We start from the raw sequence: 16,849 nt of genomic DNA on the forward strand, positions 1-16,849 counted from the left end.
TGTTAATTTTAAAAAGTCAAGCAACTGGGCTGGGCATGGTGGCTCAAGCCTGTAATCCCAGCACTTTGGGAGGCCGAGGTGGGTGGATCACCTGAAACCAGCCTGGCCAACATGGTGAAACCCTGTCTCTACTAAAAATACAAAAAATTAGCCAGGCGTGGTGGCACATGCCTGTAATCCCAGCTACTTGGGAGGCTGAGGCAGGAGAACTGCTTGAACCTGGGACGCAGAGGTTGCAGTGAGCTGAGATCGTGCCATTGCACTCCAGCCTGGGCAACAAGAGTGAAACTCTGTCTTAAAAAAAAAAAAAAGAGTCAAGCAACTGTTGAAGGTTTCAGGAAAAAACTGTAGTGAGGTGGGGAAGCAGGGAACTACATTTAGATACAAGTTAATTTTGATGGATCCCCGAGAGAATAAAGGCTCACTGTATTCAGTAACAAACAAGCTTGCTGTTCTCAAAATATATCTGATAAAACTGGGGTTTGTTGGACTTCAGCTGCGTAAACAACAGAGAAGTCACAGGTATGTCTGGTGTAAGAAATCAGACTTTGCTTCTAAGAAATTACAAAGTCTGTGCTAGAACTAAACCCTTCAAGTTCCACGAGCCATTATCTGAGATGATCAGTGTCTGATTGCATCCTAGGAAAGTCCACAGAAATGCTGTCTTCAGTGGAATCCTGTCCCAAGGGGCATGCCCAACCTACACGATGCACCCCAACGCTGTCTGTGAAACTTACTTGGATGAATGTTAAGATCAGTGCTTAGCTGAGGACCATGACTTTGTGGCTTAGATGATTCTTCCTTTGCCAGGAAGGTCAACTATATACTAAACTCTGAACATGTGCTGACTGTATGGCTTTCCTGATTAAATGCATTGTTCTAATAAGTTCATCAAGTATAAAACCTAGTGATGATGGATTGTTTTTTTCTCCCCTCACCTTGCTGCTGGAAGAAAGATAAAGCCAATGTAGGACTTGGGACGATCAGATCGAGTTAAAGTCAGGCTTCACAGCTGCCCAAATTAGCCAGGTTCTAAAGAAAAATCACGCGACCGACCTATTTTGATCATAAACAATTTTATTTTATTTTCTCAGTATGTGCCCTTGAAGATTCCAAAATGTTGGAGTTTCTGATTCTCCTGGGACCAAAGGTAAAAGCATTGTATGGAAACACTCAACCTTGGCTCATTACTCTCCTGAGGAGCGAAGTCGGGAGGCCTCAGAGAGAGGGAGCTGACACTCACACCTTATTCCAAGATGGGTAACACAGTGAACAAAGAATTAGTAAAACATAGACTCAGTCTGTAGAGGGCTTCAAATATACATATTCTATATATATAAACCTGTTATATAGGATTTCAACTTATTGGTTTCCTTGTGATTGGTAATTAAAGTACAAATGAGAAAGATGTTGCACACTGCTGATTTCCCCTTCTCAGCCCCCCTCCCTCCCCAACATAAATAACATTACAAAGGTCAGCTGATCCTAAGAATTTTTGTTGTTGCAAATATTTTGTTTTAAAATTCATATTCCCCTTCCTCCCCTGCAAACTACCTCTGAGAGTTTGTAACATAGCAGCACGGAACGTACAAGACTGGGGACAGCATGGAGGTCTAACGGAGAGAGCGCAGAACGTGGCTTCTCACCGACGGGCACCAGATGAGCTTCTGCATTTCCACTGACAACAGAGGCTACGACAGGAAGCAGAGAATGAGCAATGCGGCTTCGTCCTCCTCCAAAGAGGAGGCTAGCTGGACCACTGAGAAAAGCCCTAAAGGCAGTGAGGTTTTTGGAGACAGAGCACAGCTCCAGAAATGTCTTGGCTCAGTATTTACACAATATCTTGAAGCTGCACTTTCCTTTTAAGAAATGTGTGTTTCTGAAGGTGCCTCTTCTGAGGCTGGTTGGGGGAAAGGAGAAACTTAAAAACAAACCAATTCCCGCATATGTAAAAGTCCTGTTATAAGTCTTAGTTATTTTCACACACATCATTAATAGTAGATACTGACAATGATTGGTTTCTTTTTTCTTTTCTTTTTTTTTGAGAGCATGAGTAAAGAGAAAGAGAGAAAGAAGAAGTGCACTAAGGAGAGCGCCGTCCCTTCTTCAGCATTAAGTGACACTGGATGGTCTGGATTCGGTTCTTGGCCGGGACAAACTCGGGCTGAAGCTTCAGTGTGGATTCATACCACACCAGTGCTTTTTCAAATTCTTCCTGTGAGGGCCAAGGAGACAAACGTGAGGGGATGGCATCACCAGGCTAAATATATACTGTGCCCTCTTTTTTTCTCAAGAAGCACCTCTGTGCTAGGGACAACCCTGCAGCGTTTGCTCAATGGATCTAAGTCTCTGTGGACAAGTCTGAGGTTCCTCTGGGAGGAAACAGCTGCCTTCATCCCCGAGGTGTAACATCACAAAGGAAACTACGGCAGAGCCCAAGAACAAAAGGAAAAGGGGTAGAGCAGCTTTTACAAACCCAACAACAGTCGTAATTGTGGTAATAATAAGACCTAACAGTCCTGAGTGCCTGAAATGTGTCAGACACTGTGCTAGGTGCTTCATGAAATCCTTCCATTTAATACTCACAGAAACCTCTAGAACCATGCCTGACAAACGCCCATTATGCATCTGCCTAAATTTTCTAATGTAGCTAGAAAGACGGAAACTAAGTCAGGTATCTCAATTGGACTCGAACATTTTGAAGAGTTTTAAAATTCACTTTAACATTTAAAAACTCCAACAAAGATTGGGAAATGATCCCTGCCATACTGAAGGTTAATCTTTTACTTAGAGTTACACTCTTAAAGAAGAGCCCAAATCAACTGGTTCAATGACTTCTAGCCAAATGAGAGACACAAGCCCTCGCTCATAGTAGCAAACTTCACGTTTACTGGGGGCAACAACAGATTCTTCAATTTAAGAAGCAGAGGGAAATCTGCATATTCGGCAATACCTCCCTGGCAAAATACTTCTCACCTCTGAAGTCAAGGAAGCTGGCAGCCCAGGGCTGCTCACTCCATAAGCCATTACTGAGAGCATCTTGGGAACAGCCCTATGTGTGATGCCACATTTTAGATGAAAGTGAACGGCATGATTCTCATGCTAAACTGGGTTATGACAGCTTTTAGGGGGTCCCCCTGGGATTTTCAGTTCTGAAATCAGTTCTTGTTTCTGATCAGAATGAGGGATCTGGATGACTTTGCCATTTTCTCTCTAAATGGTATTCCATGAAACTAGTGGAATTTCATCATTCATTAACTACTTGGTGAGCACCTACCACGTGCCAAAAACACTGTGAGGCACCGGAACAGGGAGGTGAAGAGGAGTCTTGTCCCCAACGAGCCCATAGGCTAGAGGGAAAGACAAATCCTTAAACAAAAAATTATAAAACAAGGTGAAAATCCAGCAAGAAAAATATGCACAGGGTGTCATGAGTGCGATGACAGGTACCTTAGCCCAACCTGGAAGCAACAGAGCATGTTCTACATGGCATGTCAGGAGAGGTTCTCTGGAACAGGTAGTGTCTCCAGGAAATTGTAGGTAAATCTGACTCTGCTGTTGGTGTTCAACTCATGCTGAGGAACTACGTAGTTGCAAATACTTAGAAGAATTTCATGTATTATTTTTTTAAAACACCTCTCAAACCCTTATCCACAAAATATAACATTTTTTTTTGGAGCTAGCAATTTTAGACAAGTTTACAGGAGACTGGTGGGCAATGACATATTCAAAGAGGTTTTGAAATCAAAGAGGTGCTGCTGTTTGGCAGAGTTGGTACATTCTGCTCACACCCCCATCTCACCATTGCCACGTAGACATTGCCCAGAGTGAAGTGGTTCACAGCAAAGTGTGGTGCGATCTCTACTGCCATGGTGGCCACTATGACGGCGTCATTCCAGAGCTTGGCATTGTGCAAGATGTTGGCCAGGCTAATCAGGGGCACATCCTGGGAGAAGAAGGAGAATGGTGAGAAGGGAAAACTGGGTTTTGAGCTTTCATTCTTGTTTTTGGTGATCATAAAGAATATAGTCGGTGCTTCCTGGTGAATGATGAGAATAGTGCCACTCAAAGCGCTTTTCTGCTGTTTGCTACTAGTCTGTGATAGATAAGGTGCTTGTACCAGAATATCAATCAATTCCTTCTTTCATTGGCAGAGTCTTGCTTCAAAAACCAAACACAACAAAATGTCAGCTGAAGTAAACAATCCGCTGAATGATGTAGTTGGTTTCTTCTGGTGAAGCTCCTTGTCTCATTGCAGACTGCTAATAAAAAGTCTGTGTACTGTCCACAGACCACACTTGGAGTCATGCTGTCAGAAAGTCAAAATAATTTCTGCAAGAACCATCATCTCATTAGGGGTTGGCAAACTGAGGTCTAACCTAGTCTGCTGCCTATTTTTAAAAAAGTTTTATTGGGACACAATCATTCCCAGTCCTGTACGTATTTCTGTGGCACTTTTCATACTACAATGCTAGAATTAAGTAGGTGCACCAGAGGCTGTCTGGCCTCGAGAGTCTAAGTGTTTTATTCTCTTGCCCTTTTCAGGAAGTTTGCTGACTCTTAGAGGTGGAGCCTCAGCCCTTCCCTATTGCCTAACAGTAGAGAGTACAAAATGATGGATGGAACAAGTAGCAATATTGTTGCAATACTGTTATCATCACAAATATCATTCCCTTTAAGTGCCTTACCTGAGCAATGCTACCTGTATCACGCCATATTGGGTTCTATAGCAGACACAGAAGAAACAGAAAAAAAGGACCCATCTTTGTGACAGCCATAGAATGCATGACCCTAGATGAGCTCATTGAAGTTCAATAAGGTGCCCAAATTCACAAAGCTAGTAAGAGGTAGAGCTGTGTTTAAAACTCAGCAATGCCTGGCAGTGAATCCTGTGTTCCTTCCATCATTCCATACACTGCCTTGATGAGCAAAGAAGACACCAGCCACGTCTTTAAAAAGTATAAGATCTGGATTAATGCAGAACTCAGAACACATGGATACAAATGTGCTGATAAAAACCATACTTTCTCACCCATCATAACAACAACTGGTCTTCCGGAAAAGTTTGGTGTCACACAGGGTTAGCTGGTTTGGTTTTTGTTTTGTTTTGTTTTGTTTTTGTGGAAACAGTACAAGTCAGACAACGATCAGGGACTGATCAACGCATGTGAAGAAATGGAAATTCGCTTCTATCTCTGTGCTTGGAAGCAAGCTCAAGCCAAGAGGATAAGCAAAACAAGTCTAAGAGGTCACCAGGCCCCCGAGGACAAGCTAAACTCAGATTGACTTCTATGTGTCAGCCCACTTTGGCCAGTGCATTTGCTATATGTTGGGTGGCTCTGAACACAACAGAAAGGGGACTCAATGCAGTAACGTCTTACAGTGATCTGGAAGGCCTTCCCCACGTTCCAAGCTGCTGAGGCTGGGGAGGCACGCAGCAGGGATAGTTCACAGGCTTGCTGGGGCACATGCCCAGTCAGAAGGTCTCCTGCCCCATTCTCTCCTTGTAACATGTCCTCACTGGCTGAGCATGAGGGAGGCTGGTTGAAAGGGCAGAATAAACCATGGGGAATGGAAAGAACCAAGGGGCAGAAATTCCCACCTTCTGAGTCCCACTCACCTTCATCTGGTGTGGTGCATAGTGCAGAGCCTGGCGGAGGCAGTCGATTGCCTTCTTTCCTTGGCCTTTCACCCTCCAGTAGAGGGCTGCCATGCTGGAGAGGACCCAGGATGTCTGGTTCTGCAAAGGAATGTTAGCTAAGGCTGGTGTCCTTTCAAGAACATACTCATTTATTACCAAGATTAAGTTCAGTTACACAAGTCACGACCATTCAACTGAGTATTTACTAAGTGCTGGCACTCTGCTTAGCACTTTCTGTTCCTCCTGTCCTTCATTAACCCTTAGAACAATCCTGTGAGCTTGATACTACTATTACAGCCCTTCTATAAATGAGAAAACTATGACTCAGAGAGGTTAAGTGTCTTGCCCAAGTTCACTCAACTACTGAATAGCAGAACTATATCTCATATCTATGTTCTATTTTATTTAACTTTCTGAATAGGAACATATTCACATGTTTTAAAAACCACAAAGTATACAAAGTTATACCGTGAAGTCTACCTCCCATCCTTGTCTCTATGGTAGACAAGGAAACGCTATTTTTAGTTTCTTACCTTTCCTTCTAGAATGTCCTCCCCTCCCCTCCCCCCCTTCCCCCCTCCTTCTTCCCCTTGCCCCCTCCTCTCCTTTCCTTTCTCTCTCTCTCTCTCTCTCTTTTTTTTTTTTTCCTGAGACTGAGTCTCTCTGTCGCCCAGGCTGGAGTGCAGTGGCATGATCTCAGCTCACTGCAACCTTCATGTCCCGGGTTCAAGCGATTCTTTTGTCTCAGCCTCCCGAGTAGCTGGGGTTACAGGTGTGCACCATCACGCCTAATTTTTGTATTTTTAGTAGAGACAGGGTTTCGCCATGTTGGCCAGGCTGGTCTTGAACTCACGACCTCAGGTGATCCACATGCTTCGGCCTCCCAAAGTGCTGGGATTACATGAGCCACAACGCCTGGCTGGATTATAACAATTTAATCTCCGGCCAGAAATATGTAAGTATCACCACTTCCTTATAGCCCCATCACAGAGTTTGTTACTATACTCTTAGGCCTCTGCCAATCTGATGGGTGAGAAATGTGGTTTTAATCTGCATTTCCCTTCTTATGGGTGGAGCTGACCATTCTTTCATATTTGTTAGCCTTTTGTACGTCTTTTCTGTAAACTATCTGCTTTTATATTTTAATTGTTCTGTGAGGCTTTTGTCTTGTCTGTTGGTAAAAAGTTCTTTATATTTTAGGGAGATCATCCTTGCCTATGATTTACAGATACGTTTCCTGAGTTTGAAGTCTGTCTTTCGACTTATGGTACTTTGTGTGATGCAGATTTTGATTGCTACAGAATTTGTTTTTTTCATGATCTTCAATGACTTCTGGATTTTCCAGTTGTAGTTAGGAAGCCCTATCTCATTCCAAGGATATCAAGAAATTTTACTGGGCCAGGCTTGATGGTTCACAGCTGTAATCTTAGTGCCTTGGGAGGCCAAGGCAAGAGGAGATCAGCCTGGGCACCACAGCAAGATCCTGTCTCTACAAAAAATAAAAAATTTAGCTGGGCATGATGCTGTGCATCTGTAGTCTCAACTACTCAGGAGGCTGAGGCAGGAGGATCACTTGAGCCCAGGAGTTTGAGGTTACAGTGAGCTATGATCACAGCACTCAATGCACTTTAGCCTGGGGGAGACAGACTGAGACTCTGTCTCTTAAAAAAGCAAAATAAATAAATATTTTACCATTTCCCCTATAGAATTTTTATAATTTCATTTTTTACATTTAAATATTTGATCCATTTGAAATTTAATCTGCTATAAGGTAAAAGATATGGCTCCAACTTAATTTTTCTCCAGATAGCTACTAATTTGTCTCAAAATTTAATTAATAATTCACCTCTCTCCCCAGTGAGATACTACCTTTACTATAGATAAAACTACAGTATTCAATTTAGGCTGAATTTTGAATTTAGGTCTAACTTTGGATTTTTAAAATCTATTTCATTTGCAACTTTTGGTTGATCTCTGACTCCCAGCCATTACAGAAGAGGCACTCAGAAGACATAACTGCTTGTCTGATTTCGGTTTTCAATAACATTTTTGTTAATTTTAGAATTCTACATTGTCAGGGAGTATAGTATTTACCTTCTGATCTATCACCCTATGCCTCACCTTTGTTTTAGCATTGGTTTTATAGCTGAATATAATCAGTGATCACTGACATTACCTTTGTTTGTTTTTCCCAATCATCTCCTGGTTGGCTAAAGCTCATCTTCTAATAGTTTCCTCAAGAAGGGCTCATGGGAACAATATTCTTTGAGATCACTGCTATGGGTTGAACTATGTTCCCCCAAATTTCATATTTTTAAGTCCCAATCCCCTGTACCTCAGAATGTAACTGTATTTGGAGGCCTTCAATGCAGTGATTAAGTTACAATAAGGCTATTAGAGTGGGGTCCTAACTCTAAATGACTGGATTTGTATGAAGGAGTTAGAAGAGGAGAGACACACCAGGGTCCTATGTGCACAGAGGGACAACCATGTGAAGAGGCAGCATGAGGCCAACTGCAAGCCAAAGAGAGAGGTCTCAGGGGAAACCAACCCTGCCAGCACTTTGATCTCAGGCTTCCAGCCTCCAGACCCGTGAAATAAATTTCTGCTGTTGAAGCCACCCTGTCTGTGGTATTTTATTCTAGTGGCCCTAGCAAACCAATACACTCATATATGTTGAAAACTTTCTGTCTGGTGCTTTCAGAGCTAAAAGACAGCTTGGTTGGATTTAAAACCACAGCTTAGTCTTTCCTCAAATAATGTATTGGCATTTCTGTATTGCCTCTTGGTGTGGAATGCTGCTGAGAGAAATCTGAAGCTAGCTCGACTTGTTTCTCTTTGTTAAGTGACTTGTTCCTCCTTGTTAAGTGACTTGCTCTTTTTGACTGGTATTCTAAAAGGATTTTAAATAAAATGATCTTAGGCCGGGTGTGGTGGCTCACACCTGTAATCTCAGCACTTTGGGAGGCTGAGGCAGGTGGATCACTTGAGGTCAGGAGCTCGAAACCAGCCTGGCCAATGTGGTGAAAACCCATCTCTACTCAAAACACAAAAATTTGCCAGGCGTGGTGGCAGCTGCCTATAATCCCAGCTACTCAGGAAGCTGAGGCAGGAGAATCACTTGAACCTGGGAGGAGGAGGTTGCAGTGAACCAAGATTGCACCACCACACTCCAGCCTGGGTGACAAAGTGAGATTCTATCTCCAAAAAAAAAAAAAAAAAGATATTTATTTAATGCTAATATTTGACACACAAAAGAATATAAATCATTAAATACATGTATAATATATAATTTCTTCTTTTTTCTGAGGCAGCTCTTGCTCTGTCCCCCAGGCTGGAGTGCAGTGGTGTGATCATAGCTCACTGCAGCCTTGAACTCCTGGGTTCAAATGATCTTCCTGTCTCAGCCTCCCACCTCAGCCTCCTGAGCAGCTGGGACTACAAGCATGCACCACCATGCTTGGCTAATTTTTAAATTTTTTGTAGAGATGTGATCTTGCCATGTTGTCCAGGCTGGTCTTGAACTCCTGGGCTAAAGTGATCCTCCTGCCTCAGTCTCCCAAAGTGTTAGGATTATCGGAATGCGCCACCATGCCAAGTAAATATAAAATTATATAACATAGTTAAATAGTAAGTATATAACTATGCAAAACATATTCACGCTGTAAAACATACAATAATGAATATTCCAGAAATGACCACCTTACTGAAAAATGAACTTGTATTTACCGATGTGTTCTTACACCATTCCATCCTCACCCACTATTCTAAATGTTATCTTTAGTATTCCATTTCACCTTTTAAACATAGTTCTATCTCTGACATACATGTATACTTGATTCAACAATATACATTAGTTTACTTCTTCCTGCACTTTATGAAAATGGTACAGTGGTTCCTCCTACTTGAAGGGGATACATTCCAAGACTCACAGTGGATGCCTGAAACCATGGATAGCATCCAGTTTTATATCTACTATGTTTTTTTCAATCTGATAACTGAGAGGCAGGGAGCATCTACAGTGTGGGTACACTAGGTAAAGGGATGATTCACATCCCGTGTGGACCGAGCCCAAGAGCAGGTGGTTTCATCATGCTACTCAGAATGGTGGGCAACTTAAAAACTTATAAATTATTTTTTTTTGAATTTTCCATTTAATATTTTTGGACCATGATCGACTGTGGATAACTGAAACCATGGAAAACGAAGCTGCAAATAAGGGGGGGGGGGACTATGGCATACTATATGTAGACCTGTCGAACTTGGGGCTTTTTATTCAACATTATATTTCTAAGATTCATTCATGTTGTATTTATTCAATTCCCTGCTACACAATTAAATGCTCATTAAGTTGAATACACTACATGGTATTTATCCATTTTCTGTAGATGGGCATTTAGATTGCTTCCTGTTTGTCTCCTGTTATAGTCTAGACTAGATACTGAAGAGTAGAATTTCTGGGCCACAGGATATGCATATGTTCCAAAAAAAAAAAAAAAAACCCCAGAGATTGCCAAATTGTTTCCCAAAGGCGCTATGCCAACTTACAGCCCCATTAGCATTGTTTAAAAGGACCTCTTGATCCATATCCTTCTTAACCCTAGGTATTATTGGTGAGGGGAAAATGGCATCTTCCTGTGGTATTACTTTGCATTTCCTGATTACTAGTGAGATTGAGAATTGTTTCTCATGTTTATTCATCACACAGATCACTTCTGTGAAATGCCTGTTAATATCTTTAATGCATTTTTCTATTTTATTACTTTTCATCCATTTATATGTTTCATATACTAATCTTTTGTAGATTAAATGTGTTACACATGTTTTCTCTCTGGCCTGCCTCTCTTTAATTAAACAAATTAAACTTTAATATACTTGAATTCATTAACATTTTCTTTTATAGTTATTTTGTGTCTTCTTCAAGAAGAAAACTTTCCTTACTCCATAGCCAGAAAGGTCATCTCCTATATTTTACTCTAATTTTTAACATTTTGTTTTTGACACTTGAATCCTTAATTCATATGGAATTGAATTTTTGTGTCAGATATGAAGATTGAAATTAACTTAAGCAATTGCCCCAGTACTATTTCTTGAACAGTCCCTTCTCTTCCCACCAATTTTCAATATTACTTTTTAAATATATCACAGTTCTGATGTCAGAGCAGAGGTCCCTAACCTTTTTGGCACCAGGGACTGGTTTCATGGAAGACAAATTTTCCGTGGATGGGGTAGGGGGTGGTTTCTGGATGATTTGAGTACATTACATTGATCGTGCCCTTTATTTCTATTATTATTACATTGTGAAATAATTATACAACTCACCATAATGTAGAATCAGTGGGAGCCCTGAGCTTGTTTTCCTTCAACTAGATGGTCCCATCTGGGAGTGATGGGAGACAGTGACAGATCATCAGGCATTAGATTTTCATAAGGAACTTGTGTGCAACCTAGATCCCTCGCATGTGCAGTTCACAATAGGGTTTGCATTCCTATGAGAATCTAATGTAGAGGAGGCGGAGCTCAGGCAGTAATGCGAACGATGGGGAGTGGCTGTAAATACAGACGAAGTTCACCTGCCACACACCTCCTGCTGTGTAGCCCTATTCCTAAGAGGCCACAGACCGGTACCCATCTGTGGGGAGCTGGACCCCTGTATTAGAGTCTATCTCTGGGCTTTCTATTTAGTCTTCCTAGCCATTTTTATTTATGCTTGAGCAAATAGCATAATGTCTTGTTTTATTAAAAAAGTAAGGCAACTCTCACTTTATTTTTCTTTTCAAGAGTGTCAGGTCTATTCTTCATGCTTTACCTTTCCATATAAAGACCTGCTTTTCAAGTGCCATAAAAAAACCCTGCTGATACTTTGATTATAATAGCATTGACTCTATAAATCAAATTGGGGAAAACTGACATGTTTACAACATGTGTCTTCTTATCCATGAACATTATATATGTTTATTTAGGTTGTTTAAAATGCTTTTTGATAAAGTTATATCTCTTGCTAAAGTCTTGATAATTTTTGTAAGATTTATTGACAACTTTATATTTTTATAATGAAGTATATTTTTTAAAATTACACTTTTAAGTTTTGTGCTGCTGTACAGAAATGCAACTTTTTATTTATTGAGTTTACAGGAAGCCACTTTGAGAAATATATTATTTCTAAAAAACTATCTGTGGAGTCTTTGGGGTTTACTATACAGATAATCATATCATCTCCGAATGATATTTTGTTTCGTCTTCTTTATACTTATGCCATTTCTTTCTTTCTTTTTTTGAGATGGAATCTTGCTCTGTTGACCAGGCCGGGGTACACTGACACAATCTCGGCTCACTGCAACCTCTGCCTCCCGGGTTCAAGTGATTCTTCCGCCTCAGCCTCCTGAATAGCTGGGATTACAGGCCTGCGCCACCACGCTGGCTAATTTTTGCACTTTTAGTAGGGAGGGGGTTTCACCATGTTGACCAGGCTGGTCTCGAACTCAAGTGATCTGCCCACTTCGGCCTCCCAAAATGCTGGGATTACAGGCGTGAGCCACTGCGCCCAGCCTAATTTATTTTTATTGATTTACTATACTTGCTAGGAGTTTCAGTACAAGGTTGAAAAGAAATGGTGATTCTTTTTCCTGATTTCACGGAATTATTTTTCATATTTCCTCATTAAGAATCATCTTTGAAGTAGATGTATTGTTGATTATTTTCACCACATTAAGGAAGTTACTAAGTTTTACACCATAAATAGGTATTAATTATATCAAATGCAATCTACTGAAATGATTTCACGGTTTTTTTCCTTTAATGTGGTGACTCATATTTTATGTTTTCCTGGAGTTAGACCATTTTCAGTATTTCTGGGATAAACCCAACTTGGTCAAGGTATATCTTTTTTTAAAGAAATGTGCTGCTGGATTCAGTTTGTGAACATTTTGCTTATGATTTTGATACCTAAGTTCACGAGTCAGATTAGTGCTAACTTAGAAATTATATATGACAACATATATAAATATATATAATTTTTCTTTCTCATAATGTCTGATTTTGTTGTAAAGGTTATACCTGCCTCAAGGAATTAACTGGTACTTCATCCCTTATTCTAATGTCTGGAAATCTGTTTATATTAGGATGAGGTATTTCTCAAAAGTTTGTAGAATTCACACTTGCAAAATCAACAGATCTTGTTGTATTCTTTGTGAGATTTTTAAAAAACTTACTACTTAAATTTATTTGAAAATTATAAGATCCTTCAGGTTTTCTTTTTGTTCTCGAATCAGTTTAAGTCCATTACATTTTTCTAAGAAACCATCTACTTTTTTTCAAATTTATTGCCATAAAGTTGCAATTATATGCTTTTCTTATCTCTTAATTTGATATAAACGTAGTTTTGTTTCACCCTTTTCCTTGACATTGAGTATTTGTACTTTCCTTTTATCTTAATTTTGCCAAAAGTTTATTTTACTACTTGTTTCAAAGAAACAACTTTTGGATTGTTCATCTTCTCTATTGTATCTTTGTTTTCTATTTCATTGATTTCTACATCTAGTAACAGAACTTAGGAATACACAAATCGAAAGCTTACAGCACTAAAATAAGATATAAGCAAATTCATAATTATTAATATAGTTGAATATTTTAGCCTCTCAATAACTTATAGAAGACCAAAAAAATCATTGAAACATAAACAATACTATCATGAACTTAACCTAATTGATACTTCTAAAATGCTCTACCTAACAAAAGCAGAAGACAATATTCCTTTCTAGTGCACATGAAACATTAACCAAGATAGGCCATATTCTGGCCCATAAAACAAGCTTGAATTAAGCTGAAAAGAATTCAAATCATACGAAGTATGTTCATTTACTACAATAGAATTAAATTAGCTATCAATTAAAGAAAGATATCTAGCAAACACCCAAACAGTTGGAAACGAAATATCATACTCTTAAATAACTCATGGGTCAAAAAAATCACAAGGAAAATTATAAAGTACTTTGAATTGAATGAAAATGAAAATATGACAATTAAATTTGTCATAAGCTTACAGGAAACTTTTAGCACTGAACATCTACATTAGAAAAGAAGACAGGGATCGGCCGGGCGCGGTGGCTCAAGCCTGTAATCCCAGCACTTTGGGAGGCCGAGACGGGCGGATCACGAGGTCAGGAGATCGAGACCATCCTGGTTAACACGGTGAAACCCCGTCTCTACTAAAAAATACAAAAAACTAGCCGGCCGAGGTGGCGGACGCCTGTAGTCCCAGCTACTCGGGAGGCGGAGGCAGGAGAATGGCGTGAACCCGGGAGGCGGAGCTTGCAGTGAGCTGAGATCCGGCCACTGCACTCCAGCCTGGGTGACAGCGCGAGACTCCGTCTCAAAAAAAAAAAAAAAAAAAAAAAAAAAAGAAAAGAAGACAGGGATCAAGTCAATAATACAAGCTTACATTAAAACCCTAAAAAAAAAAAAACTGTTAAAAACCTAAAAAATGCAAAGCAAATTAAGTCGTAAGCAAGCAGAAGACAAGGAAATTACAAAGATAAGAGCAGACATAAATGAAAGAGAAAACAAAAAGATAGTGAAAAGTCAGTGGATCCTCAAACTGATTATTTAAGATCAGTAAAACTGGCCAAGCATGGTGGCTGTAATCCCAGCACTTTGGGAGGTCACAGTGGGCGGATTGCTGGAGCTCAGGAGTTTTGAGACCAGCCTGGGCAACATCGTGAAATCTCGTCTCTACTAAAACTACAATAAATTAGCCAGGCGTGGGGGTACATGCCTGTAATCCCAGCTACTCAGAAGGCCGAGGCCTGAGAATCGCTTGAATCCAGGAGGCAGAGGCTGCACTGAGCTGAGATCACACCACTGCACTCCAGCCTGGGCGACAGAGTGAGACTCTGTTCCCCCATCCCCCAACAAAAAAAAGTCAATAAAATTCATAAACTTCTAGTGAGTCTGATCAGAAAAAAAAGAGAAAAGATACAAAGTACCAACATCAGGATTAAGAGAGGGTCTATTACCACAGATCCTACAGATAGTAAAAGGATAAGAAAATAATATGAAGAACTTTATGTCAATAAACAATTTAAATGAAATGAACAAGTCCCTTGAAAGACACAATTGCCAAAGATCACCAGAGAAGAAAGAGGTAATTTGAATAGCCCTATATCTATTAAATATATTACAGCTATAATTAAAAACCTCCCACAAAGAGAACTCTAGGACCAGATGGCTTCACTGGCAAATTCTACCAAATATTTAAGGAATTCTCTACAGACTTTTTCAGAAAACTAAAGTGAAGGAAACACCTCCAACTCATTAAACAAGGTCATTATTATCCTGATACCAAAACTTCACAAAAACATTGTAATAAAAAAAACCACAGACCAATATCCCTCATGAACATAAACACAGGTACAAACTGACTGACTTATCCATAATGGAGGGTGCTTATATCGACAGATTTGTAATTTCTAACTGTAGATCTTTCGTTTGCTTTACATATTTTGAGGGTATTTTATTGAATATGTATAAGTTTAGAATTGGTATATCTTTCTGGTGAATTAAACATTTTATCATTATGTAGTCATTCTCTCTACTCCTAATAATTTTTGTTTTGAAATATATCTCGTTCAGGTAATTAATATAACTATGCCTACCTCCTTTTTATTAGTTTGTACCTGGTATTTCTTTTCCAACTTGTTAACATTTCTATTATGTTTTAGGTGTAGTCATAAAAATATGTAGTTCCTTTAAAAGTTTTCCAATTTGACATTATTGTCAATGCTATATTATAGATCATTTTTTATTTGTCCAGATTCTTGAATATTTTTTTTTTGCATTTTCTTGTATTGATTTTTTTTTGGCTCATCCTCTTCTTACTTCATTATTTTATCCTCATAGGTTTTACATTTGTGCATTCTTTTAATGATACCCTTACATTTTACTGTAAAAATTCAACAAAGTCTAAACAAACTATTTGCTATTTTGTAGTTCTACTATAATGTATGTAGGTATGGATTTCTTTTTATTTTTCCAGCTTGGAATACATGGTACTTCCTAAGTCTGTTGATTCATTTGTCTCCTTGTCTCTATAATATTCCATGTAAATTTTTTATGAAGCTTGCAATTCACTATTTAATTATGTCTAATTCATGTAACCCATCAACTGAATATCTGACTTACACAATTTATTTTAGTTTAAGATGTGCTAATTTGCCTTTTAAATTTACCTATTCATTTCTGATGCTATTTGTTTTCTCATCTTTGTAATCACATCATTTAAATGTTTTATAATGAAACATTTCAAGTATATACAAAAATAAAGGAACTTTTTTTTTTTTTTTTTTTTTTGAGGTGGAGTCTCGCTCTGTCACCTAGGCTAGAGTGTAGTGGTACAATCTTGGCTCATTGTAACCTCTGCCTCCTGGGTTCAAGCTATTCTCCTGCCTCAGCCTCCAGAGTAGCTGGGATCACAGGCCTGAGCCATCACACCTTGCTAATTTTTTGTATTCTTAGTAGAGACGGGGCTTCACGATGTTGACCAGGCTAGTCTCCAACTCCTGACCTTGTGATCCGCCCACTTCAGCCTCCCAAAGCCCTGGTATTACAGGCATGAGCCACCACGCCAGGCCTGGAACTACTCTTTTTAAAGTTGCACTTCTGGCTGGGTGCAGTGGCTCACACCTGTAATCTCAGTAATTTGGGAAGCCAAGGTGGGAGGACTGCTTGAGGCCAGGACTTTGAGACCAGTCTGGGCAACATAGCGAAACTACATGTTTACGAAAAAAGTTTAAAAATTGGCTTGGTATGGTCCATGCTTGTCATCCTAACTACTTGGGGGGTTGGAGGATGGGGCAGGGAGGATGTGGCAGGAGAATCACTTGAGCACAGGAGTTTGAGGCTGCAGGGAGCTATGACTATGTCACTGTACTCTCGCCTGGGTGACAGATGGAGACCCTGTCTCTTTAAATTACATACATAAATAAACAAAACAATATAATGAACCCTCACGTGCTCATCATTCAGCTTCAACACTTATCAACTCATGGCCAGTGTTGTTTCATCTATACCCTCGTCCATGTTAATGTGAAGCAAATTCTAGATTTCATATAATTTCACCAGTAAATTCTTTAGTGTGTGCCTCTAAAAGATAAAAACTCACGTTTAGAACATAAGCTTATCTACATTATCTACAAGTGAGAATGATTCTTT

At 39.6% G+C, this 16,849-nt stretch overlaps 1 protein-coding gene across 4 annotated transcripts in view; it reads right to left on the bottom strand.

Moving 5' to 3' along the window:
- Positions 1 to 1,059: 1,059 nt before the first annotated feature.
- The window catches only part of TTC17 (tetratricopeptide repeat domain 17), a 139,182-nt gene continuing 123,392 nt past the window's right edge, over positions 1,060 to 16,849 (bottom strand). For all 4 annotated transcript variants that reach the window (XM_065528283.2, XM_065528282.2, XM_005578147.5 and 1 more), the window contains 3 exons: positions 5,621 to 5,740; positions 3,803 to 3,946; positions 1,060 to 2,215 (listed from right to left, as the gene is read on the bottom strand). In XM_065528283.2, coding sequence (XP_065384355.1) covers positions 2,084 to 2,215; positions 3,803 to 3,946; positions 5,621 to 5,740 — 396 coding nt within the window. In that variant the 3' untranslated portion in view covers positions 1,060 to 2,083. The remainder of the gene's footprint in view (positions 2,216 to 3,802; positions 3,947 to 5,620; positions 5,741 to 16,849) is intronic.

This window comes from Macaca fascicularis, chromosome 14 (assembly GCF_037993035.2).
Source record: "Macaca fascicularis isolate 582-1 chromosome 14, T2T-MFA8v1.1".
Classification (NCBI taxonomy): domain Eukaryota; kingdom Metazoa; phylum Chordata; class Mammalia; order Primates; family Cercopithecidae; genus Macaca; species Macaca fascicularis.